General features: G+C 36.5%; 1 protein-coding gene across 1 annotated transcript in view; it reads left to right on the top strand.

Moving 5' to 3' along the window:
• Window positions 1-6,512: 6,512 nt before the first annotated feature.
• The window catches only part of LOC113510703 (RNA-binding protein MEX3B), an 82,237-nt gene continuing 62,419 nt past the window's right edge, over window positions 6,513-26,330 (top strand). The window contains exon 1 of the mRNA XM_026894208.3: window positions 6,513-6,915. Coding sequence (XP_026750009.1) covers window positions 6,669-6,915 — 247 coding nt within the window. The 5' untranslated portion in view covers window positions 6,513-6,668. The remainder of the gene's footprint in view (window positions 6,916-26,330) is intronic.

Here is a 26,330-nt window from a genome sequence, read left to right as displayed (position 1 = left end):
TGCAGGTCAGTCGGCGCATAGGGACGAATTCATCAAAAAATAATCAAAATTGTTTCCAGAGGGGCCGCGTAAAGGTCTTTTTTTAATAGCTGAAAACGGAACGGTAACTCTGCCTTCGCTATCGGTATACGCTGGCGAGGCACCAGTGAAGGATGACAAGTGGGATGAAGCAGAGGGCCTACCATGAAATATTTTCCGAAATTTCGGGGACGAACGAAATAGAAATTTGATGTTAAAATGCTGTTTAAAATTATTAAAAATATTAAAATATCGTTCCTCTGGACTATTAGGATAGGATTTATGATGAATGAAACGTTAAGATCCATTTACTGGGTCGATTTAGGTACGAACAAAAACACGAAATTGTGCGCGAAAATTCGGAATTTCATTTCATAGTAGGCCCCCAGGTCAGTCAGCCCACTGTGCCAAATCTAACAATAAATCAGCAGTGGGAACCATGAGAAGGTCGTATATAGTATATTGCTAGCAATCCCCATTACTAACAATCTCTTCTTCCCCCAACTGACTCGCTTTCATCTAAATCAAAATCAATGGGGGAAGGAATTGTTAGTAATGGGGAGGTGAATTCCTATTGCTATTAACATATCCTATTAGTTGTGGATGATCATAGGCGGCGGTAGTCACTTACCATCAGGTGAGCCGTATGCTCGTTTGCTCCCTGTGTTGTAAAAAAATAAACATAGATTACAATTTATTATTATTTATTCGCATTTTTAGAGTCCCATTACAAAAAGTTACAAAGAAACTTTATGGCGCGTGTTTGTCAGTCAATCACGCGGTTGCCCCTGGAAACCATCGATGTTTTCTTGTGAAATTCATCACGATGGACTAACATACCCTGCTTTTTTTAATGGATGATAATGGAATGGTTACCTCGCCTGCGCTATCACTATATACTGGCGGGGCACCAGTGAAAGATACAGGTACAAATCAACATCATTGTCATAATCAGCTTTCCACTGTTAAACTCTCCTCTGGGTAGGGGGGAAAGGGATTGTTAGTAATAGAGACTGAGAATCCTATTGCTAGCAATATACCCAACCAGGTCGACCTCCTCGCGGTTCTCCCTGGAAACTATCATGGTTAATTCCTGATAAATTTATCATGATGTGCTAACTGGCCTGTTTTCATTCTCATCTATCACCCTTCACTGGTGCTCTGCCAGTGTATCCCGTTAGCGCAGGCGGGGTTACCATACCATTTTCACCCATCAAAAAAAAAAAACTCTTGGTTTCATGTCGTTTAGAGAGGTCAAAAATATGTCCTGGGATAGAGCTGGCTGTCAGAAAACATGTTAATTAGTTGTACTGACTGTAACTTGGAAACCGTTAAATACAGAGAGAGAATATACACATATTAGTCGCTGAAAATGTAGCTCTCTATAGGTGAAAGAATTTTTAAAATCCGTCGACTAATTTTTGAGTTTATCCATTACAAATAAACATATAAAATATACATATCTATGTAATATTTTATTATATATTTTAATATTTTATTTAACTGTATATTTGTTTATGTATTAATAGTTGTAGCACTTCAGCTGCCCGCTAACGACATGTTTTCTCACTGTATTGGGTTGACTGGAAGAGATCTCTGTCAGAAACAAGTTCAGCCTCGTTTACAACATTTATAAATGTTGTTTTATATGTAAGTTACAAGTGCAATGAAGTGTGTATATATATATATATATATATATATATATATATATATATAAATATATATTATAATTGTACACTTGATTTAACACTATCATCATTTAATATATTACGTTACTCAGAAAGATGCAGAAAACAGAAGGAAAGAGATAGCAATAAAATTAACAAATTATAATCATAATTATGTACACCCCATCGTTGGGCAAGTGTCTCAGATTAACAACAAACGATATTAAGAACATAAACCAAGTCCAGAACCCTCAGAGGTACTTATTGGTTAATTAAACGTACCTTAGCGAGTCCATGATTACGGTGTGTCCCACTTTCAACAATGGTTTTACTTAAGTTACAAAGATATTTAAATAATTTACAAATAAGTTTCTGGTTGGGCAGGTGTTCATATCAAAAGCCTATATTTATTTATTTACAAGATCACCAATTTATTATATATATACCACTTTTTAACATCGCACGGCTCGCCATCAACAGGGAGTTCACCCTCATACCCTACTGCCTAAATGTAACAGTTGTACATGCATGAAGGGAAAAAATTGTTACTAATTTTATGCATTTTGTTTTTATTTATTTTTTTAATTTTTTGTACATGTATCTTTTTTTTATCTTTTTTTCACTGTGCATTTATGTGTGCATTTATATATTGTTTGTGTGCTATAAGTAATGCAAATAAAATATTTATCTATCTACAACGCGCTTTCAGAGATGTTTTCTCCCACGAACACTCAGGTTATGGAATGAGCTCCCTACCTAGGTTCCCCGAGAGACTACAACATGGGGTTCTTCAAAAGGAGAGTAAAGAGGTTTCTTCAGGGTCAGCAACGCACGTGTAATACCCGTGGTATAGGGGAGAAAAGGGATTGTTAGTAATGGGGATTAGTATCCCCATTGCTAGCAATATACCCTGTCAGGTCGACCTCCTCGTGGTTCCCCCTGGAAACCATCGTGATTGATTTATTGTTAGATTCGTCACGGTGGGCTAACTGACTATCACCACTCACTGGTATCCCGTCAGCGTATACCGATAGCGCAGGCGGGGCTACCATTTACTACTTCATAGGATAGGGTAACTGCTTATCATCAAGTGAGCCGAATACTTGTTTGCCACCTCAGTGATATAAAAAAAAGAAACAAATAAGATACAGCGAAGAATTTTAAGTAAAATACTAGTGGTATTGCATTCGCCTGCGGCTTAGATAGCTCTTACATTTCGTCCCATTTTTCATCCCTTTTGGGATGAGTTCTTAAAAAGCCTATAAACATATTAATTTTTGTTTTAAACCAAGAGCCTAAATTCATATATCTAACTTTTATACTGATGAAATTCCATAGAAACTTTCAAAGGGCGTTTTAAAACTAATGAAACCGGTGTACCTCAAGGAAGTATACTGGGTCCGTTACTATTTCTTTTATACAAAAATGATCTTCCAGATATAGTTGATCAAAAATGTATTTTATTTGCAGATGTACATTACTATGCAAATATAAAGATTTAGACACTTTCGAAAATTGCATTAAGGATATATTAAATAAAGTAATATCATGGTTGACATGGGTGGGGGCCATTGCTAGTGATATACCCTATAAGGTAGAGCTCCACGTGGTCCCCCTTGGAAACCATCGTGCTGATTTCCAGGTGTATTCATCACGATGGGCTAACTGACCTGCCTTTTCATTCTCACCTATCATCCGTCACTGGTGCTCCACCAGCGTATACCATTAGCGCAGGCGGGGCTACCATTCCATTATCATCTATAAAAAAAATGTATTTGAGGTCATCACTCCATCTAGTGGAGGGGAGTCGTCCTACACTGCGTTTGCCCGTACGAGGTCGCCACTTAAGAACCTTTCTTCCGTACCTGGTATATGTTATACCAGGCGCAGGCAATGTTTCCATTTCATCATCACCCATTAAAAGAATGACCATAATCCTCAGGAATAGCAATGCATGATGGGTATCATGGGTACCACAGTATACTCTGTTACATCTACAGGCAACGGTTACTATTTTACATCAGGGCTGTCAGTTTATTTGCCATTCTAAGTAGCATAAAAAAATGTAGACAAAAATGTATGACGTAATTCAAACTTTAATTTCTAGTGTTCAGCATATAAAGTTCTCAGTACCGGCAGACTTTCTTAGAAATCTTTATTGATATGATTGTGTTATCAATGTTAGTGTTTGTTATTCAACTGAGGTCGCGTGTTTGCGCGCGGTCACAGGGGGCCGTTTAATGTGACCGCGGACAGCTGACCTCACTTCCGGCCATGCTGCGCAGGCGCCAAGAGATTAACGGCTTGTTAGTTTGTCTGTCAAATTTTATAGCAGAACACTAAGAGGACGTCTAATCGTCTATTAATTATGTAAGAGGAATAGGGATTTTATTTTGTAACAATCCTGATTCCTTCCTTGGTGAGATCTAATGAGTCTCCTTACCCCCTTATGTGAGATTAATCGTAAGACTTTAATTGCCTAATTAATTATTTTTTTAATTCCTTGATGTATTTTATTTTATTTGCTTGCTAGCTTTTACCCGCGATTTCGTCCGCGTGTAAAAATTGCCTTTTTTTCATTATTTTAAGTCTCTTTTACTTTTTGCTTTACTTTTTCGGAATATATCAGAATTTTATTTCACAAATGTTACTAACTAACTGTCGCCCGCGATTTCGTCCGCGTTTCCGTTGTTTTTCGTAAAATAAGTAGCCTATGTCCTTCCTCACGGTTCAGTGGTTTTGATGTAACAGATACATTTCCCTTCACTGCACTGCTCCTATTGATCGTAGCGTGATGAAAAGTATACTATAACCTGCCCAGAAGTATGAAGAATAATTGTACCAAGTTTCGTTAAAATTCGTCGAGTAGTTTTTGTCTCTATAACGAACATACAGACAGACAGACAAAAATTTTACTGATTGCATTTTTACATCAGTATCGATCACTAATCACCGCCTGATAGTTATTTTGGAAATATATTTCATGTACAGAATTGACCTCTCTACAGATTTATTATAAGTATAGATAGAAGATTACTTGATGTACATATATTTAATTATAACCTTATCTGTGTTGATTGTCTAAATTTTACTAATTACTAGTTAATAATTTACTAAATACTAATTACTAGTTACTAATTACTAATTACATACATTCAATTATAACCTTATCTTGTACTGTGCTGATTGTCTTAGACTGTAAACTATTGGTTTGCCTCAATAAATAAATAATACTACAATTAAATTTCAATTGGGGTGTTATTAATAAAATAATTATTTTATTATAAATAAATAGTAATTAAATAATGAAATAGAAAAATTAAGGCTGACTAAACATTGGTTTTAATATGTTGCATGTAATAAGCTCGCGAATATATGAGTATATGGGTCACATTTTATACCACTGTGGTGGCAAACAAGCATACGGCCCACCTGATGGTAAGCAGTCACTGTAGCCTATGAACGCCTGCAATACCAGAGGTATTACGCGCGCGTTGCCGACCCATTCATCATAATGGTGTCTAATGAAATTAAAATAAATGTAACGAAATGAAACTAAAAGAAACGAGATGAAACAAAATGAAACTAAATTAAATTAAATGAAATTAAACAAATTGAATATTTATTTGCCGAAACAATATTAAATCGATTATTAATTCTACGAATACGTACACTAGGCATGCAAGCCTGTGTGGTGTAATTCAGAAATGTTGTACAGCCATAGTGCTAAGTACATTATTTAACAACATACCTCTGACTACACTCTATCAAAGATTATAGGCGTGAGGATTTTTACTTAAACTGGATTAGTAAGATATTTAGTTGAAGAGATCGCTTTTAGCGATAAGGCCGCCCATTGTTTTCTTACTGTAATCATTTCTTGTAATTGTTTGTACTCGCATTTATAATAATTTTACTAATGCAATCTTATGGAGGAAACAATACAGAGTATCTATTTATCAATCTATTTAATATAATAAAACTATAACTAGATAATATGTATTTTTACATGATTATTGAAAAAAAAATGAACAGTCTTCATAATTTATAAAACAATAATTGTTGGAAAGTCTATATGCCTGAAAGGTTTGTTCTGAAATAACGCAAAAATTACTGCACCAAATTGAATGCAATTCTCACGTTTGCATTATCGAAGGTCGAACTTAAAATCTATTGTATATTTTATTTATTTATTATAATTATCAACTAAGGGAGCTTGACAATTTCCCTTGCTTACGAATCGCCATAAACAAAACAATAAAGTTTAATTATTGGATTATATTTCTAAATAACTTATTGTCCTTCTGCGAAATTCGACAAGTTTAGAAATTAATATATCGAAGTCCAGACACTGGTTCATCTTAATATGCCATGAAGATGTAGTCTATTTCATTTATTTCCTAATTTTGAAATCCATGCGAAGTAGCGGCAAAAAGCTAGTTAAATAATTCATTTCTGTGTACTAGAGTCTTTCAAAGAAATTGAATCTATGTAAGTTTCATTCCAATTGATGTAATGCGTGTTAAATGCACATTTTGCGATAACGTCTCGTCACCGTCACCACACAGCATCCAGTGAGCGCGTGTTCGAAGTAATTACCTGCGGTAGGTGTTAAGCACGGTACGTGGTGGCGGCGGCACCGTATACCGTACGCTATACAGGGCGGGCGGAAGCTGCGGCGCATCCCGCCCTCGATGCAGTCACCCCGGCGTGGCCCGGTCCCCGGCCGCCGCCGGTGGAGCGCCGGCCCGCGCCCGCACCCCGCCGCGCCCCGCCGGGCCCCGCGCCCCGGCCCCCGCCAACAACCCGGCACAGAGCGCGTGCGCCCGCCGGCCGGCACTCAGTTCACCGCCGCGTCGCGCGATCACCACACGTGTGAGACACATGACAATTCGCGGCGCCTAAAACGATCGAACGCTTAATTTTTACCAGTGACCGAGAGGGCGACCTCTCGTAGACGACAAAATAGCTTCACAAGTGGAAATGCCCTCAAGCCTGTTCGGAGACCTGGGCGGTGGCGGCGGCCTCATGGAGGACCAGCGGGCGTTCCAGCTAGCGCTGGAACTGAGCATGCTGAGCCTCGGCGAGAGCCTGCCGACCGCAAACCCGCTGTCGAGCCCGCTCGGGTTCGCGCCGCCACCCGATGACCGCGCGAAGAAATCGCAGAACATGACCGAGTGCGTGCCGGTGCCGTCTTCGGAGCACGTCGCGGAGATAGTTGGACGACAAGGTAGGTGGCGAGTGGTGTGGTAGCCCGGTGGCCGGTTGTGAGACGGACGGGGCCGCGACGCGAGCCCGGCGCCGCGAGCGCCACCCTTATGTAAGGGCACGTGACGCGCCGGCTCGCTAGGTTATGTTCGATCACAACCAACACCCTTAGCGACCGGCATTTGCACGAAATCCGCATGAGAAACGTCAAAAAGCATGCGTTCTTTTTATTTGTTTACCCCCCATGTGAAATGTGCGGTGTAACCGTTTCGTGTTTTGCACGAACTTGTAACGGCCCTGCGCTACGTAGATAACAACGTATTATATATACATTTTAAAATATCGTTGTAGATAGTGCAACGTCGGAAAGCTCGTGTTTACTTATATACCTTGTAGATAACTCGCTTTTTCATATAATATTATCCATGTTAATATAGATGGAGCAATATCTAGCTAGTAGACGTCTGTCTGACTTTGATCTTTGCGAGGTAATACCTAAGAAATGAAGGCCAAGGACATAATTTTTCAGCCACGAGTAACGAACAATTATTTAGATATATATATATTTTAAATATCTGCCGTTTACATTACATTTTGAAGGTATTAATAAATTATATTTATAATTATAAATAACTTTAAAGTCGACTCTAGTCCTAGCGTTAAGACGGCTTTTTCAACTTTTTTTTTTGTGTTTCTAATTTAATCTGTATTTTATCCTACTGTATTTTATTTAAAATCTATAATTGTCATTGTGTATTTTTATGTATTAGATGCAGTAAATAGTTAAATAAACAACTAATAATGCCCGCGTCTTTGTATGATTTTTGACTTTAACGTGTTTTACTCTATAAATAACACTTACTAGGTATTCATTATGCCAAATTTTATATAGCAATTGTTTAAGTTATTAAGATGCCAATGGGCAATAAATAAACAAACCCATTATCACGTTTATATCTACTTAATAGGTATTAATTTTGCCCCGACTTTGCCTGCGTAATCATTAGAAATAATGTGCCTGGGATAAAAACCCTTGTTACTTTTCCATCCCGATTACTATATGTATGGTAAATTTCGTTATTTTCATTTAAAAGCTAACAAACTCACTTTCACATTCATAATATTAGTAAGTAAATATTAGTGCGGTACCTAATTGCCCCATTGTTAGTAATATACCCTATCAGGTCGACCTCCACACGGTTCCCCCTGGAAACCATCACGGTGACTTGTAGTTAAATTCGGGGCCTAATCGCCCCGTTGCTAGTAATATACCCTATCAGGTCGACCTCCACACGGTTCCTCTTGGAAACCATCATGGTTACTTCTAGTTGAATTATAGTGTAGGAGAGTTCAATATTTCCTTTCAGTCATTAAAAAAAAAAGTAAGAATTAATAATGCTAGGGATATTAGCAAACTAAATATCTAGTATAACACAAAGTCTGTTTGTCCGCGTCTGTTTGTTTATCCGCTTATTTTTTAAGATTTCACAATCACTTAAAATTTTTTTAATAATTATTTTGTGTATAGACAAAATATAATATCTATGTATCTTTTAAATCATTCCCTAATGTATTTAACCATTTATTACATACATAATTAGTGTTTTACATATTTACTTTATAAACTTTACTATACTTAGTGTAAGTGGCGGACTTAACACCGTATAGCTTAAAGTCCGCCATTTACAACGTGATAAGCGAATAGAAAAACAAAAACAATATTAAATTAAAACAGTGATTTAAAAATAACATACATATTACCTGTATATTTTTGTACAAAAGTAGATTGCTTGGGTACCTCTGTCCCATTCGTGTTTCAACCGTGAAGCAGTTGTGTTTGCATGGCTGTGTTTCGGTTTGAAGGGTGGGATATGGCGTGAATTTACTGGGTACAGAGGAATAACACTTGAGTCCTCAGGAATGGCAACACATGGGGGGTATCATGGGCGAAATAGTATACTCTGTTATTTCCATGGTACTACTCATGTTTATAGGCGACGGTTATCACTTTCCATCAGGTGGGCCGTCAGCTTGTTTGCCATTTTAAGATGTATAAAAAAAAAAGATGAAAACAGTAAAAAAATCTCAAGGGATATAAGTATTTACAAATTGGTCCCATGCATATTTCATTCAAATCGGTTCAACAGTTTAGTTTTGAATTCAAAATAACTGATATTTGCTATAAATGTTTGTGGAATGAAATACCTACTTTTTGAAGTTAAAAAGAGTTTATCTTTGCCTGTTGTCTCTTGACGCCTTAACGGCTCAACCAATTTTCATGAAATTTAGTATATACATGTATAGTTCTAAAAAGCTGGTATTAAATAAATTCTTACAATTAGATCAACTGTTAATTGTCCAAGACTGAACATAGGTATCCCCATACCAGAAGTTGCCATTTTCGGCAAGGGGTTGGTTACCGCAGTTAGGCTTTGGTAATGTTTTAAGAGGGTCGCTGCTGCCCATCCCTTAATCATTAAGTTCCCTTAGTTTCCTACAACATCCACGAACAAGAAAGAGATGGCCCATTCTATGCCTGGACCATAAGGCTTATTAAAACTATGTACAAATTTAATATTGTTGATGAGAGATGATGAGAGAAAATTGAAGAACACGTCAAATTAATAAAACCCCCGGGGTATTGAGGGATTTTAAATCACTATGATTTGCAATTTAAAAGTATTAAATAAATTTTTCGCGCCGCTGGGTAGGTACTGCGAACATTTGGGAAAAAAAAAGGGAGTCTCAGATAAGTCCTACCAAGAATCACTTTGTCGGTGTTTTTTGTTCAGCCCTTAAGGGAAAAAATTGTTACATCCCTTACCGGTGGGGCAACCTTTTTGCTCGAATGGTACCATTTAATTAAGGATGAAGATATTTTTTTTTATTCACATAGTTATTCGAATTTTGAGAAATGTGTTGGTCTTCAGTTTTTTTTTTTATGGTTTGAAATCGGAATGGTATACCTGCCTGCGGTATTGGAAAACGCTGGCCGGGTTCCAGTGAATGATGATGAAGATAGCCGGTAATTAAATTAACCATGATGGTTGGGTGGGGCCGATGGGGGGGGTCGGACTAACTTTAACATTAATTCTAGCATTATTTATTTATTTTTAATTTATTTATTCACAGGAAAACTAGAACTACACTAGAGCAAATAGATACAGCTTAGGATCACAAAATAAGCCACTAATAGGTTTTCACAAGTAGCAACAGTATGGATAAAAAGCGCTGTACACAAAGCAACCAAATTGGAGTTAACAAAAAAAAAAGATATGTATATAAACAAACAAGACGAATAAAAATAAAAATAACTAATGATGAATAAAATACAAAGTAAAAATATTTTATTAAAATATGGCCTTTTTATCCATACAATAGGTATTCAAATTATGAATCAAAAATAGGTTAGGTTTATTGCTAGCGAAATTTACAATATTCAATTTTTTATAGTATAAATGTTTCTATTCTATTCTATTCTATAATAACATTTCTGTTTCGACTGGGAAAGAATGCTATCTAGCATTAAATCCGCCTTTTGTAGCAGACATTTGTTTTTAATTTGGCCAATAAAAAATAAATAAATACACCCAATATTGCTAGCAATGTAGCCGCTAACGTCAGTAACTAATAAACTCTCTCTGTCTCTCTCTCTCTCTACTCCCTCCAGTCTCCAATCAGATTTCAATATTGTATCAAAGGCTTGATTATACAGGATGTAAGCTCGAACTCGAGCATCCATTTAAGAAATTTTCTTCAAAAGAAACTGCTGTACATTCTACCCACAAATAGGTGTAATATTTGAAAAATGTCAAATTTAGTATTTCGTCAAATTTTTAACCGACTTCAAAACGAATTACTCAATTCAGTAATGTTTTTTTTTTATACAGCTTTGAATGGCAAACAAGCTGACGGCCCACCTGATGGAAAGTGGTAACCGTCGCCTATAGACATGAGCAGTACCATAGACATAACAGAGTATATTGTTTCGCCCATGATACCCCCCATGCGTTGCCATTCCTGAGGACTCAGGTGTTATTCCTCTGTACCCTGTAAATTCACGTCATTTCTCTTTTATATGTAACCTATTAACTTAGTAATAAAACTATTTGGATTTTTTTTTATCTAAAATGATTTTACAGTTTGGTTCCATAGACATTTTATCAAAATCGGTTCAGTTATTTAATTTTGAAATTTGAAATATAAATAACTGGTTTTTAACTGACACAACCGTTTCCGTTTTTTGTGGAACATATTTTTTTTTTTTGACCAGTATTCCCTTGGAAACAATGGTACACTGGTATAATAAAATTATTCCTTAAAATAATGCTATCCGATTTTATCCTGTTATATATACTCAACATATCGACCTCTATTTTGGGGGTTTTGCCAGTAGTTGCCACGTTTGGCAGGCGGATTGGCAACCGCGAGGATAGGCAGCAGCGTCCCTTTTAAAACATCTCTAAAGCCTAACTGTTATAACTTAATTGCTAACAATTCTTTGCGCACTTCAATCTCATCGGTGATACTGAAATCACTGCGTGATCACTTAAACGACAAGTCGTTTTTAAGTAATTATTTAAAAACGAGCTCGTAAATTGCTCTAAAATTCCACCCTTTATTCCCTGGGGAAAGTATCTAGTTTAATATCATTCAATTTCGGTTCGGTATGACCCTTTAATGATGATTGATTATTAGAGTGAAAGAGATGGACTGTGGCGTAAACATGGACTGGATGCGTGAGTGTGGCGTCATCAAAAACTGCGAAACAATGACGCGTATCGTATATGACTTATACGTAGCTTATGTTTTTTATACAACTTGGAATGACAAACAAGCTGACGGCCCGCCTGATGGAAAGCTGTAACTGTCGCTTATAGATATGAACAGCACCATGGACATAACAGAATATATTTCGCCCATGATACCCCCGATGTATTGCCATTCCTGAGGACTCGGATGTTATTCCTCTGTACCCTGTGAATTCACTGCCATATCCCATCCTTTAAAACAAAACAACCTGCTTCACGGTAGAAATTCGAATGGGACAGAGGTACCCAAGCAGACGACGTTCGTACAAAGTCTCCCTCTGGTATGTGCTGCTCCACCTCAAATACTACATCTGTACTGAATTTAACGACTGTCGTATGAGTCATTAAGGCGCTTAGATGTAACAAACAAATAGACACTTTGATATTTATAATATTAGTCAGTATATATAATGCCGTTAGAAGACGTTCCGATGTTTGTTACCCAATCATATACGGCTGAACTGTTTAAAATAGAATTTGAGATAAAGATAGACCGTAACAACCCGGATTGACACAGAATCTTTTATTCCGGTAACCCGTTGCGATGAGATAATTGAAAACGATACGAGTCTAGTCCCTCGCACATTTAGTAGATAACGTGGTATAAAATGGTCACAAATGGTCACCATGGGGGGGGGAAGGGATTGTTAGTAATGGGGTCAAATAGCCCTACTACTAGCAATATACCCTGTCAGGTCGACCTCCACGTGGTTCCCCCTGGACCATCGTGACTAATTCTAGTTTAATTCGTCAGGATGGGCTAACTGACCTACTTTCATCTTCATCTGTCATCCCTCACTGGTGCCCAGCCAATGTATACCAATACACTGACGCCGCCAATGCGCAGATGGGGTTGCCATACCATTACCACCCATTAAAAAAAATAATGGTCATCATTTATGTCTGCGTGTATTGGCACACAGGTAGAATAGGCGCAAGATGGATTTAACGGCTGTTCAAATTTTTCACAAGTCAACCTTTGAACTTAGTTCAAAAATGGAACGACTAAAACATATGCAAATATAATTTAAAATTGTGTTCCAAAAAAATCAAGACTTCGATTGTGACAACCAGTTATAATAATTTAAAACTGAACTTCTTGACCGAATTTCGAAGACGTCTATAGGACCAACCTGTAAGTATATTATTTCAGAAAAAAAAAAGAATTTTCCAAATCGGTTCACAACTGGCTGGGTTTTTTTTTTATATTATTTTAAGGGTTTTTACCTTCTTCAGGTATATCAGTCCTATTGTACCCTGAACTGATTTCTCAGTTATGAGGTAACAAACATAAAAGTAATGCAACCGAATTGAGAATCTGCTTATTATTTAAGTCGACAAAACTAGATCGATAATTTGACGTATTATTGACATTTCAAGCAGACGAAACCGCGGCGAGGGCTAGTTTAAATCAAATTGAGCTAGTCCGTCTATAATAAACGATGCAATTTAAATATTTTTTACAATATCGTTATACTGATCACTGATTACCCCCTAATATTAGATTGTGTAATAGTACTTTGTTATGTCTAATTTTAGTTACACATATCCTTAATTTACAAATGGTAATAACGTCTTTATAATAATCGGTTATTAACCGTTAACGGACCGAAGTGTTCGTACACACAAAAATGGATTATTAAATAGAACCGGCTCGCTCGTAGGGCCCCTACAAACTACCTACCTATTATAGATACGACTAGTCTTCGTAAAGCAGTGGCTCCGTCTCTCCATAGTTCGCTTCGCTCCAAAACCTTTCCCATAACTAGAGAACAATACGATATAGACAGTCGACTATAGATATAGACACGCCGTCCCTTGCATTTCCAGACAAGACTCGTAAAACCGAAGCAAAAAAACGCAGCTGCTCCACTTGCAACCTTGTCGAACCACGGACGGCACCTTTCGGCCAACGATCTCAATGGCGATATTCCAGCCGCTCAATGTGACACGGTACCATCGCGACGCATTTCATGTATTGTTATGTAGGTTACGTTATATTTAGGGCGTTTCGTTCTGTTTATTCGTTTTGTTTGTGGATTTTTGTTTTATTTATAAAATTATCTGTGTAAATCGACGTTTAGGAGAATTAGGAGCTGCGCTTTCGAAGCTTGTTCGCGAACTGAAACAATGTTTTTTTTGTTGGTCATACAAGTAGTTCTTGAATGTGGTTTCAACTTTGGGAAAGGTCACGGGAGCTAGACAGTTGCGTTCTTCTTTTTCTGTCCTTATCACACTCATGTCTTTTTGAGACAGCGAAATGTATTCTCTTTCATTCATCTCTATGTTGCAATCATTTTAATTTTCTTTTTATATACAACTTAGAATGGCAAACAAGCTGACGGCACACCTGATGGAAAGTGGTAACCGTCGCCTATAGACATGAGCAGTACCATGGACATAACAGAGTATACTGTTTCGCCCATGATACCCCCATGTGTTGCCATTCCTGAGGACTCAGGTGTTATTCCTGTTCAGGTGTTCTGTACCCTGTAAATTCACGCCATATCCCACCCTTCAAACCGAAACACAACATACAACTGCTTCACGGTAGAAACACGAATGGGACAGAGGTACCCAAGCAATCGACTTTTGTACAAAATCTCCTCTGGTATTTTCACTTCTTTTCTAGCTATTTCATCCATATTTGTTTAGGTTTTATATCTATCCTTTAAACCATCAACATCTGTACCCACTAAATATTTTAATCCTGCACTTTACATATAATGTACATATCCCTATTCATTTCATGCAATATTTGCAATTTTTCATTTAATATTTTTGTAAATATTATTAAGCAAAGGCAGATCCACACTTCTTGTAAACCCTCAAAATAATAATATTAATACGTTACTGCCAAGAGCAACAAAGCTTTTTTCAATTTAACACGCAATCATAAACAACACGAAAACAAAAATCCCGAAACGACGTTCTGAGAACGTCTATAGAAAGTTTATTTTTTTTTTTTTAGTCAGCGCTGTGTACAAAGGATGGCTAGAAACCCAATACTCCCGCCAAATGTTCCCTTTACTGCAAGACTCATTGTAGGACGATTACCTGCTGTTACGACAAGACAATTATAAATTGCTTATTCTGTTGAAAATTTCTATGTTCACATTCAATTTTGGATGTCAAAAGGACCGTACTTTTGTAATGATAATGGTCTTTTTTTTTTTTATTTTAGCAACGGTTGCACATTTTGTTTGTCGTTTCCTTTAATCTTTCTCGCTGTAAGTAAATGAAAAGGCTCAAACCCGGGACCTTGATCGATGCATTGTTTGCCTTTGGATGGACTCATAAATAAATTGAAACACTTTTCAATAAGATGAAGTATTCTTTGAAAAAAAAAAGATTTATTTCTTATACGTATTGATTCTTTTTTTTTTCTCTGTTGTTGTTGATGCTCATATTGAAATCGTCAAAATTTCGTCCCTGACTTTCTCTAAAACAACTTTAAGTTTACCAACAGTTGAATACATGATCAAAAAAAAAAATAAAACAAAATGATATCAAATATGAATTATGCTTTAAATAAATGATGATTATTACTAAAAACTCTTTTATAAAAGAATTTATAACTTATACACCATTAGTTTTGTTTGCGTTATGGTTATGCGAACCTGAGGCCAATAGTGACATCATGTAGGCAAGTTACAATATTGAAAATTCCTATTCGAAGTTGCTTCGACCTTTTAACTACGCACTTCACTTACGATGAATATAAAATAATCCCATATGCTCATGTTCACAATTGTGAACCTTAGTGCGTCCGTAAAACAAATAAAAAGGCGACATCTTTGTTTGTACCAATGACATCTGTTCGAGACGGCGATGTACCAAAGCTTGTTTAAAATGGTCGCGGACATCGCGTGACGTCACGTCCGGCTGTCGACAATCGTGTCCAGCGCAGACTATCGATGTCGATATGATGTATCGACGTCGATCGTGTCTCCTGTCGGCATGTTTGTTCTCACATTTACATTGAGGTGCTGTTTTGCATCTGTAAAATTTAATTTTGTTCCGCGTCCTTTAATTCCTAATATCAAAAGTGATTCACGACGTTTCCACGAATTTGTGCATCTTGAACGAGTCTATTTAATCTTGTTTCAATACACGTGGTATTTGACTGCACTGCTACACAGTTCTGTCATTACGTTTAATATTATCTAAATAGAACTAAGCGACTCGTAACAATGTTACCAAACCGCGGTGTTACGCTGAGTAATTCATCCCTGTCCATCACAAGCCGGTTCCAGTGACGGGTCGCTAGGACCGGTTCCACATCAATGACTGCTACCCCTCTCCCGACCTCTATTTACTTCTCAACTCTTGATAGTTGCCTATATTTTTTTGTACACAATAACTCTCGATTTTGACGTTACCCGTCCGTTTCAACGCCTGGTTTTAAAGATATGTCGTTGTTGCTTTACCAATGGTAACTAATATTCAATAGCTACATAAGCCGCGATTGCAAATAAAACGTAATTAAATTTTACGCGTTAACGAAAGAGAAAACAAACGTATCTAGTAATACACACGTGTGAACGGAATGTACTAAGATCGCAATGTTAGCTAGGCAGTGCGCGAGTATCGGCAAGATTCGCAATATGCCTCAGCGTGCGTTCCGGTCGACGCCACCGCAGTCAGGGTCAAGGCTTCCACTCCTGCACACTGCTGCATGCCTAGTACACGCGGAAAGCACCGACTGACTTGTTCTCGCCGCACCAAGCGGAAATGGGACTAAAAGCGAAACTGATAGGAAAGGTACCCACCCGTGTTTACGACATTTTCCCACGTCTGTTGTATTTATTGTATTGAAGAATTGTCCCTTTCAAATAATACCTTATAAACATCATGTTTACTTGGAGACTATCAATTTTATGAATGTTGTTGTAAAATAAAATCTGTGTATGTTTTATAAACGATAAAAGCTCAGTGTGCTTTATAAACGAAGCAGTTATAAATGTCACCAGAGATTGTAAAAGCTCTTAAATGATCGCTAAATTGGCTGTTAAAGGTCTAACTCCTATTACTTTAACAAGATTACACAAATCTCTCTACCCGTTGACAATTTTTGAATGAAACTACTCAGAGGTAAAAAATAAACGAGCATGTGTCCCGGCGCTGTCGAGACGTCCCGAAATTCCAGGGTTCCATTTTTTGTGTACCTTGACAGATGCATTCTGGGATGCCGCTAACCATATCTTGCATCCTTATCGCGCTTTCGGAAATGAGATCTACGCTTGTATCTACTACGATGAATTTGAGGGTTATTTTAAGGTACATTTCTCCGTCCTTGTCGCTCACCGTGGCGCCATTGCCTCGGAAAGAGGAGAGCTGCAAGTGACTCGCTCCTGTTTGTATAGTGCGCTCCGTCGCTGTAGCAGCATTCTTAAACATGGCTACTTTTTTTGTTTTACAGTATGAATGTAACCAGACTACTAGTCGAGTCAGAAGAAAGAATTAGAACGCATTTAAAATTGTGGCCTGTTGCGAAAGAAGCAGTGTGACGTAACAGTGCGACGGCACCCCCACGTCTGCGAAACTTAGGGACCCTAATGAATGACTTCCTAATTGCCGCGGCAGCACGAATAAGCCCGTAATCCGGAACGAGAACTGATACTCCGTTTAATTGTGGACCTTGAGCCCTTTTGTTTCTAAGTTTGAAATCGATTGTCAAATGTCTCGCGACATGTAGTTCTGGATGCGAGTTGTTAATATAAAGCTATTCAGTCACAAACGGTATAATGTAGTAAAATGAAATAGAGTCTTATTATTTGTGTCGCTAGGTTTATTTTAGAACGGGTCGTCTCGTTATTCGCCCATTGTATCCTGCGCAAGATGGCTGAAGCGTTATAAAGCGACAAGTCGATATGCTCCCGCACTAATGTTGACGACTATCCATCTCGGGCTGTCAGTGTTGGCACCCGGCGCCGCGAATTACACTCAGTCCCATTTCGATTTACTTCTCGTCCAGAGCTGTAATAAGTGACCAGCCCGCAGACGTCTTTCATTACTCCGCTGCCGGTTGTTCTGTATCAGAATCAGAACTATGCGGGAGCAATTTCTGCTTGAGATTAATTTGCTTCGAACTACATTGTTGTTGAGAAAAAAATATGCGTACGTATTTCTCGCAACCAAAGGTTTAATGACAGGATATGATGTTAATGTGTTCGTCTTGGAGTCGGGTGGGCAGATGTGCAAAATGTCGCCATGTCGGTTCTGCTCTAGCACATGTGTTCATTATTGAACATGTTAAATGGTTAAATTATCTACACAGCAAAATATTTTTGAAATTACAGATTTTAAAAAAGTTGGTTGTGATTTCAATCTAAATTCAAATTAAAAAAATTATCTCAAATTAGGAAGATTATCAGAGGGAGACTTTGTACAAAGGTCGTTTGCTTGGGCATCTTTGTCTCATTCGTGTTTCTACCGTGAAGCAGTTATATTTGAATGGCTGTGTTTCGGTTTGAAGGGGGGATATGGCAGTTAATTTACAGGCTACAGAGGAATAACATCTGAGCCCTCAGGAATAACAACGCATGGGGACTATCAAGGCCGAAACAGTATATTCTGTTATGTCCATGGTATTGCTCATGTCTATAAGCGACGGTTACCACTTTCCATAAGGTGGGTCATTTGCTTGCCATTCTAAGTTGCATAAAAAAAAATGGTATTTTTCCTGTAATAGAGTTTAAAATACTTTCACTCACACCTCTTAACATTAGCTTACTATAGCTAAATTATTATGTTATCGAATCGTAAGTAATAACATACGACGTTACGACAAACATCTGCCAACTGCCGCGACGCGGTGGGTTCGACCAACCGTCATTGCACACACACACCTGCCGCGAACCCGCTGGGCCAACCGTCTCAACTCCTGAGGAACTCTGTTAGCCTAATAACTAAGTAAATAAATTACAGAACTGTTACCTTTTTGGCCTTTAACTAATTCAATTCTTTCTATAAAATTCATGTTTTAACAATTTCCGAGGATTTACATTAAAATAATTTATAATATTTAAATGTTTATTTACGTTTAAATGCCACGTCAATTTATATGCCATACTTGAACATGGTTTAAAAGTAAAAATAGGCTTCGACGGCGCGGCAGGTGTACCGTACACATGTGATTGGCATTATACCAATTGCGGAGTGTTCAGAGCCCTTGAATGCCATTCATTTACTGTGTATATTTATAACTTTAATAGTTTCAGATAATGATGGTATTTGTGTGTAACTCCATCTATGATGAACATGGCGTTGACTTTACAGCATTAGCGTCATGATCCTTATCTATCACGTAAATCCGTTACTAAATTTGAACTAAACAAATATAAAATATTCTCTATATTATTTTTTTACAAAAATGCATCTGGTCTAGTTTAGTTATATATTATATTATCTGGGGTAGGATCAGTCGGATACCTGATTTTTTTATGCAACTTAGAATGAAAAACAAGCTGACAGCCTTCCTGATGGAAAGTGGTAACCGTCGTCTATAGACATGAGCAGTACCATGGACAAAACAGAGTATACTGTTTCGCCTATGATACCCCCTTGCATTGCCATTCCTGAGAATTCAGGTGTTATTCCTATGTACCCTGTAAATTTACTATCATATCCCACCCTTAAAACCGAAACATAGCCTTGAAAACAACTGTTTCACTGTAGAAACACGAATGGGACAGAAGCGTCCAAAAAAAAGGACTTTTGTAAACTCTTCCTCTGGTATATACCTATACCTGAATCACTACAATAGATTCCTCCAGCACAATTTAATGATCAGGTAACCAAAGTTTTGTTGATATTATAATAAACACTTGCTTTAAATTTGTAGCAAGTCGATACATTCAAGTAATTGATTTTTGATTTGTACTATTATATGGACATCAACAAAGTATCTTATAGTTGAATCAATTATTTCTTTGCTTACTTTAATTTATTGAAATAATACTGTTCATCTTTGCATTTAGGTGTCTAGACTTTCTAAACTATATTTGTACACAAACGCCTCTGCCGAACGATGACTTTACAGAAAACAGTACGTATAATGTGAGGAATTTAAACATGAGTCTAAAATATTGATCTTGGTTTTATTGGACTTATCGCTTGTATTACAAATACCAATGGTCAAATTTTGTATGCAAATTTCAATACTAAAAATAAATTTTTGGTTGATACCCCAAATTTTAAATTAGACAAAGGAACACACCTGTGAAAACCGCTCCCAATTTGGTGCAGTAATTTTGATGTAATGCCAGAAGAAACATACGGATAGACAAAAATTGTAAAAAATATTGTTTTGGCATCTATTAGTCTTATCAATTTCCCTTATATATATATGTATATCCCCTTTATATATAGAAGATTTTGATTGTGTTTTTGAACTTAAGTTGTTTAGTTCCGTAGCTACTATTATTCGGTTTGGGCTTTTTTTTTTACAACACAGAGGGCAAACGAGCATGCGGCTCACCTGATGATAAGTGACTACCGCTGCCCATGATCACCCACTACACCAACACATGTGCTGACATTAAAATTAACCGTGTATACGACAACAGTGGATCTAAATATTATTTTGCTTAATTTATGGTTTCATGAAACAAGGAAAGAAAATTAATACCAATTTCCTGAGACGGGAGGCATTTTCCTTAAGTGGTTTTATTATTTTGAATTAAGAATTTAAATAATGCTCAGTATATTGTTTTTTCCTCTTTAAAATTTGCTATCTTGGTAATATGGTCGAGACATCTATAGGTAGCGATCACATTTTGGCTTCTTTTTTTTCTAATTTGCATGTTGTTATTGATATATAGCTACTAATCATTATCCTTATAAATAAAAAAATACTTATAACAATTTAGTTATTATGTTCTACATAATTGAACATAAAATGAGATTTATCTTGATCCAGTTACTGATTATATTCTTGGCTTGAGTTTTCTTCTATTAATTATTAAATTAGAATTTAATGAAGAAATAAAAATAGTAAGTGCTACGCTTTTTGGGATCTAGGGACGAACAGTGTCCCTAATCGTGTGAGCCCTGAAAGCAAATGGGATACATCGCATTCGGGTATACGTGTTTTGAGTTGGTTTTGCTTGGGTTTCCAGTTGATTAATTTTTTGGTACGTATTATAATCATATTTGATCAGCTGGTTGTAGTATTTACGCTAATGTCGTTCCAATATGGTATACAGTTTAGATTATTTATTTTCACTGTGATAAGCTTGCAGATTGTATATTTTATGCTTGTTTTTAATTAGTTTAGTTTGCTTTAGTAATTATTAATTATATTTAGATACTCTTTGTTATAAGGAACCAGGCAATTTGATGCCGACTTCTTCTATGTTTGGATCTGAGGCACACCCAGATCTGAGCCATTTTATAGAACTTCGTTTCTTAAATTGAAGTAATAAATGTTGCTCAATAAAATAAATGATAAATAAATGTTTAATCATAAATTTGCTATTGGGCCAAGATGGTTATATTTTCCTTATGTAAAATAAAAAAAAAAAACTGTCTCATTACCGCCTCTTCTTTGGCGTACGAAATAATGCAAGTCTCACCGCGATTAGCCATAACTAGTCCACGGGCCTTGTTTTACAATGAAATTTTATTAAAAAGTAGACAATGCACACGTCGTGGCGGGCAACTAACGACCGGCAAGTGACCGGCGACCCGGCGACACAGCAACAGCTGCGGTTTCCGTTACACGCACCTGAGACCGGCAACGGTCGAAACTAACTTAAATAATCATTAAGCATGATGATAGCATTACAATTATACAATTTTCATTACTAACTAAGCGGAATACTTTGTTACTCATGCATTATTAGAAATAGCTACAGGTATGGATGCTTTATTGATTTACAAAACTTTGTATTATCACATTTCAATTCGTTGGGTTGTCATTTTGCGCTGTCACGAGAAATTGGCATTATTGGAAGTTGTCATGTCGAGAGGTTGGTACTACGAGAAGCTTTTATATTGAGTAGCGAACGTTTTGTCTCTGGTTTTGTAAGAGGTTGCCATTTTGCGAGGTGAAATTATAAAAACCCAAATATTGAACGTCATAATAACAATCTGTAAGTACGTACTGGACTAACTCCCCGTAAAAACTGCAACCAAATCCTTTGAAGTTATGATCTGTAACTACTCGTAAAAACATTGCTGCGTATGCGCATGACAATTGCAGCTTTTCCTCGTGCCTAGTACAAATCTAACTCATGTGAATGTACGCGGGCCATATATCAATCAATCGTGTGATTCATTTTATGTGTTACCGGTGGCGGACGTGGGGTTATCGCGTCTTACTCGTATCACAATAAGCGGAAATTTACTATGTACTGGCACATGTAGGTATCTAAAAGACAGATCAAAGCCAGTGGACCTTCACAAAAGGGCCACAGCGATTACAAGGACGACCATGCCATTCATCTTCACGCCGACAATTTCGACACTACGCACTTAAAACTTTTGTATACAACAATAAAATATTATCTATCGGCCGGCAACGACATGTATTGTCGAATTCTTTAACACTTGTAACAAAAGGACCAACGCTTTGCCCAAACAATCGTACATAACTGTACCAAAATTATCACTGAAAAAAAAGTGGTTTCTTTGCCATCCTCACCGGCCTGTTATTAACTCTGGGTTCCTAAAATTCCCGTGAAAGGGTCTACGTTACCTGCTCGGCCGCGTGGTACCTGCGCTAATCAGCCTCATGCTATTGACGATAAATTAAATACACCTTTAAACGTTTCGGCCGAGATTTATGGGCATCTGCGAGTTCATTATTCCTGCATTTGCGTTTGTTCTTCTTTTTCTTGTTGTCTCGGGTTAGTGGACTTGCAAATGAGTAGCAGAAGGTTTTGTGTTTACTGTGCAAGATCCAGTTTCTCGACAACTGAACTAATTTCTTTATCCGTCGTCTCAGGTATTTTATTTTTAAATGGCGATCTATATAGGAGGTCGTTGTACAAGATTTTTTTCTTCTTTAGTAATAAATTTTTTATGTCGAGTTAAAAATCGGACAAACACTAGGCGCGCATACGCACTAAAGAGCTCTAGTTTTGAAAGGCTACCGTCTGCTTAGTGGGTGACGACTGCGCATGTAAGCCGATATTTCCCTCGTGAAAATATGTTCAATGGCTGGTGTCGTATTGCCCTTCACCGCGCTCTGCGTGTAGAGCCTTTAGATTTTCGTCTCGCATGCTGGTACATTATTTCGCGTCATTAATTATTGTGTACAGCTTTTTTGTGCGGAGAGGCTCGCATAAGCCACCTGTCGGTATCGGCTGCTGTAATTAAAGATTGCGCGTAGGCTTGCTTGATAAAAGAAGTCTCCGGTCTCTCCGGTAAAAATACGAGTTCACCTTCGTGAGACGAGCGTTTTAAGAATTACGATATTTATAGACGAATTGAATTTATAAAGAGGACGCGATGTAACTGTGGTTACTGAAGGCGAGCGCTCAGAACTTGGAGCTTATAGTTTGCGTTGTACATAAGCGGGAGGCGGACTTAAGTTGGACCGCTCGGTTCCGCTGAGCGGAGGCGGCCGCAGCTGGCGGAAAGGCGCCATCTGTCGAGCGGCGCCCCGGAAGCGCGATTCGTTTTGTTTTCAAATTTCGAATCGAATTCGATTCTTGGTACAATACAATATGCAAGGGAATCAACGGTCGATACTTCTGCCATTTGCGGTTCACCGTCACGTCACGTGCTCCACTCAGGGATCGGAAATAATTATGTTATTACCTAACTAGCAACCCGTCCCGACTTTGCACGAGTAACTACATATCTACCCATTAGATGTGTAGCCAATATTACTAATAATGTTGCTTTATATAGATAAAACATTTTTAAAATCGGTTAAGTATTTTTTAAATTTATTCATTATAAAAAAAAAAAAAAAACAAATATTTCCTCTTTATTATATTTATATTCTACTAAGGTAAAAGAATCTACTTTTATATAATTTTACTATGCACAAGTAATTTGTTATAATTTACACATATTTATAAAGACTTTTGTAAATTTTGAAAATTTTAAATAAACTGATATACTTATTATTTTGCGAATGGGTTTTGTTACGTGAATAATATTACACGTGAGTATGCCTAAAGGGAGTTATGAATGATATCAAATTTATTGGGTCAGATGTTGTAGGTGTTCCAAATCTTTTTTTACAATTACATTTCCGTTTACGTACATATCATAAACGTGGTTGCTAATGGACTGTATTAATGATGATGCGGTTTAACTTTTTTAAATAAATTTTTAATCGATTTCAAAAAAAGAGGTTTTCAATTCGTATTGTAAACCAATTTGGATTCGGTCTCATACTCATAGAAATTTTATCAAAATCGATTTAATAATTTAGTTTTTAAATTAAAATAATTAGTTTTGCCACAGTTGAAGTAGTTTTTTTTTTTTTGGGACACAATCATAAATATTATACAGCTAAAGCTGTTTTTTTTTTTAAGTTACCCCCAAATATTGATACTATGATCCTATTGAAAACTATAATCAATGAATCTCGAAGTTATATGGCCATACATTGATAGTGTAATATCCCCCTAATATAATCTACGCTTGTTAGAGAATTGGTCATACATTATTCAATAAAATTATTAAACCTATGGTACCAGCTATTAATAATTTTACGTCGTTGGAACTGACCGGTGGAAATTAATTTTGAATGGTTATAGAAAAAAGATATATTAATGACTTATGCCTGATATAAATAAATTAATATATATATACATACATATATAGCTTATAATTTTGGATAATTAATATAACTTTTTTTAAAAAGTATCTTTAAATCAATAAAAAAAAATGAGTATCTGTATATATACACCGACTGTTTCGATAATTTTGAACCGGTTTTTATGATTCCTTTTATATCAATATAAACAAAATTAAAATTAAAATCTAAGTTTAATACTAAAAGATATATCATAGTTTATTTCGTTTTTCCCATAACTTGAAAAATATCAATATGATAATTAATGATCCTTTCCTCTCAGGGTTTACCGAAAAAAAAAACTTATAGAATTAAGCTCGCCTTCTGTACATCTTTATTTGAAAAAATATAACAATGTAGTTTTTGTGTACAATAAAATATAAATAAATTATGTGGTCTTAAAATTATTTTAGTAGATTAGTAGTTAATTAATTAGGTACTAATTTTAATTAATTTAAAGTATAAATTAATATAAAATGTAGGTCTTATTCATTGAATTTAAAATTCATGGAATTATAAATTTTGCCTGTGGTCTGTTCTAAATTCGAATTTCTTAGATTTTAACTATTTACGTTATGAATATTCACAGCGGCAGAGTATTTACACGTATATTTAAGTTATTTTAAATATTTGAACGCTACGTGCTTCGTCAGTCGTCATAGTACTTAGTTTACATCTGCCGTCGCACCTGCCGCCCTGAACCCACTAACTTTTTTGCCATCTTACCATACTCAGAACACAACACATGGATATGGAGGGACGATGCGACCGTCTGATAACTCATATTGTCCTGGTACATTTTAATATTTCTTTTCACTTCACACACACTAATTTTATTTATTAGATTCCGTAATGAAATATAAGTTCTAGTAATTCTTCTGAGTATGTATCATTCTAATTCTATACCAATTTTTTTAAAACATATTGCACCATATAGGGAACATATTAAAATGTTATGAATTTCCAAATTAACATGGTTGCTTAAATTATAGATACCTACTATATATAAAGTACTTAATTTATTATATAATATAATTATTATATATTAATCTTTTACTACATGTATACTATACATAAATATGTATTTAAAAAAAAAATTGTTAACTACTATTATTTCTAGAAAAATTGAATAACATTAAAAATAAGTTTATGTCGGCATTGATTCACATGATGTCGGCATGACGACAAGACGCCTGCCTTTATTTGCCACGATTGAACAAAAACCCATGCACCATCTTCTGCGGGCACGCACCACGACAACCTATAATTTCGACATGTGAACATAATTGTAAAAATGTTTCCTCTGATTGCTCGATTTAATGCATTCCATTCCTTTAGCGACACGTGCTGAACAAAGCAGCGAGATCGAAGCACGTTTGTCAAAGTGGCAGCGCAGTTGATGGTGATCGTTTACAATAACTATAAGAACGCCATGAGATTAGACATAATTAATCTACAAACATTTGGGGTCGAATTCTCTGAGACAATGAGAAATAAACAATATGTATTTTAACGCCACTTTTTATTCTATTATTTAATTTCACTTTTAGTTGTAAGCAATCGAACTGCAAGATTCCTTGATGCGCTCATGTAGTCTCTTTCGAAACTAACTCAAAAAAAAAAAAAACGAAATTGTGTTAAAATTATCATCCACTATTACATCAGGAGTACTAGGACATCATATCAACTGTTTATTGTCCACAGCTAAACATAGGCCTCCCCCAGTTAGAAGGTTTTGAAAGTAATTGCCACGCTTGGCAGGCGGGTTAGCAACTGAAATAAGCTTTGGTGACGTTTTAAAAGATACGCTGCTGCTCATCCCTCGACCATTAATATGTCGCTTAGTCGCCACTTATGGCACGAAAA

Source organism: Galleria mellonella, unplaced genomic scaffold (genome assembly GCF_026898425.1).
Source record: "Galleria mellonella isolate WM207_F2 unplaced genomic scaffold, CSIRO_AGI_GalMel_v1 utg32, whole genome shotgun sequence".
Classification (NCBI taxonomy): Eukaryota; Metazoa; Arthropoda; class Insecta; order Lepidoptera; family Pyralidae; genus Galleria; species Galleria mellonella.
Note: the sequence above shows the minus strand (reverse complement) of the source record. Positions and strands in the feature narration are given on the sequence as shown.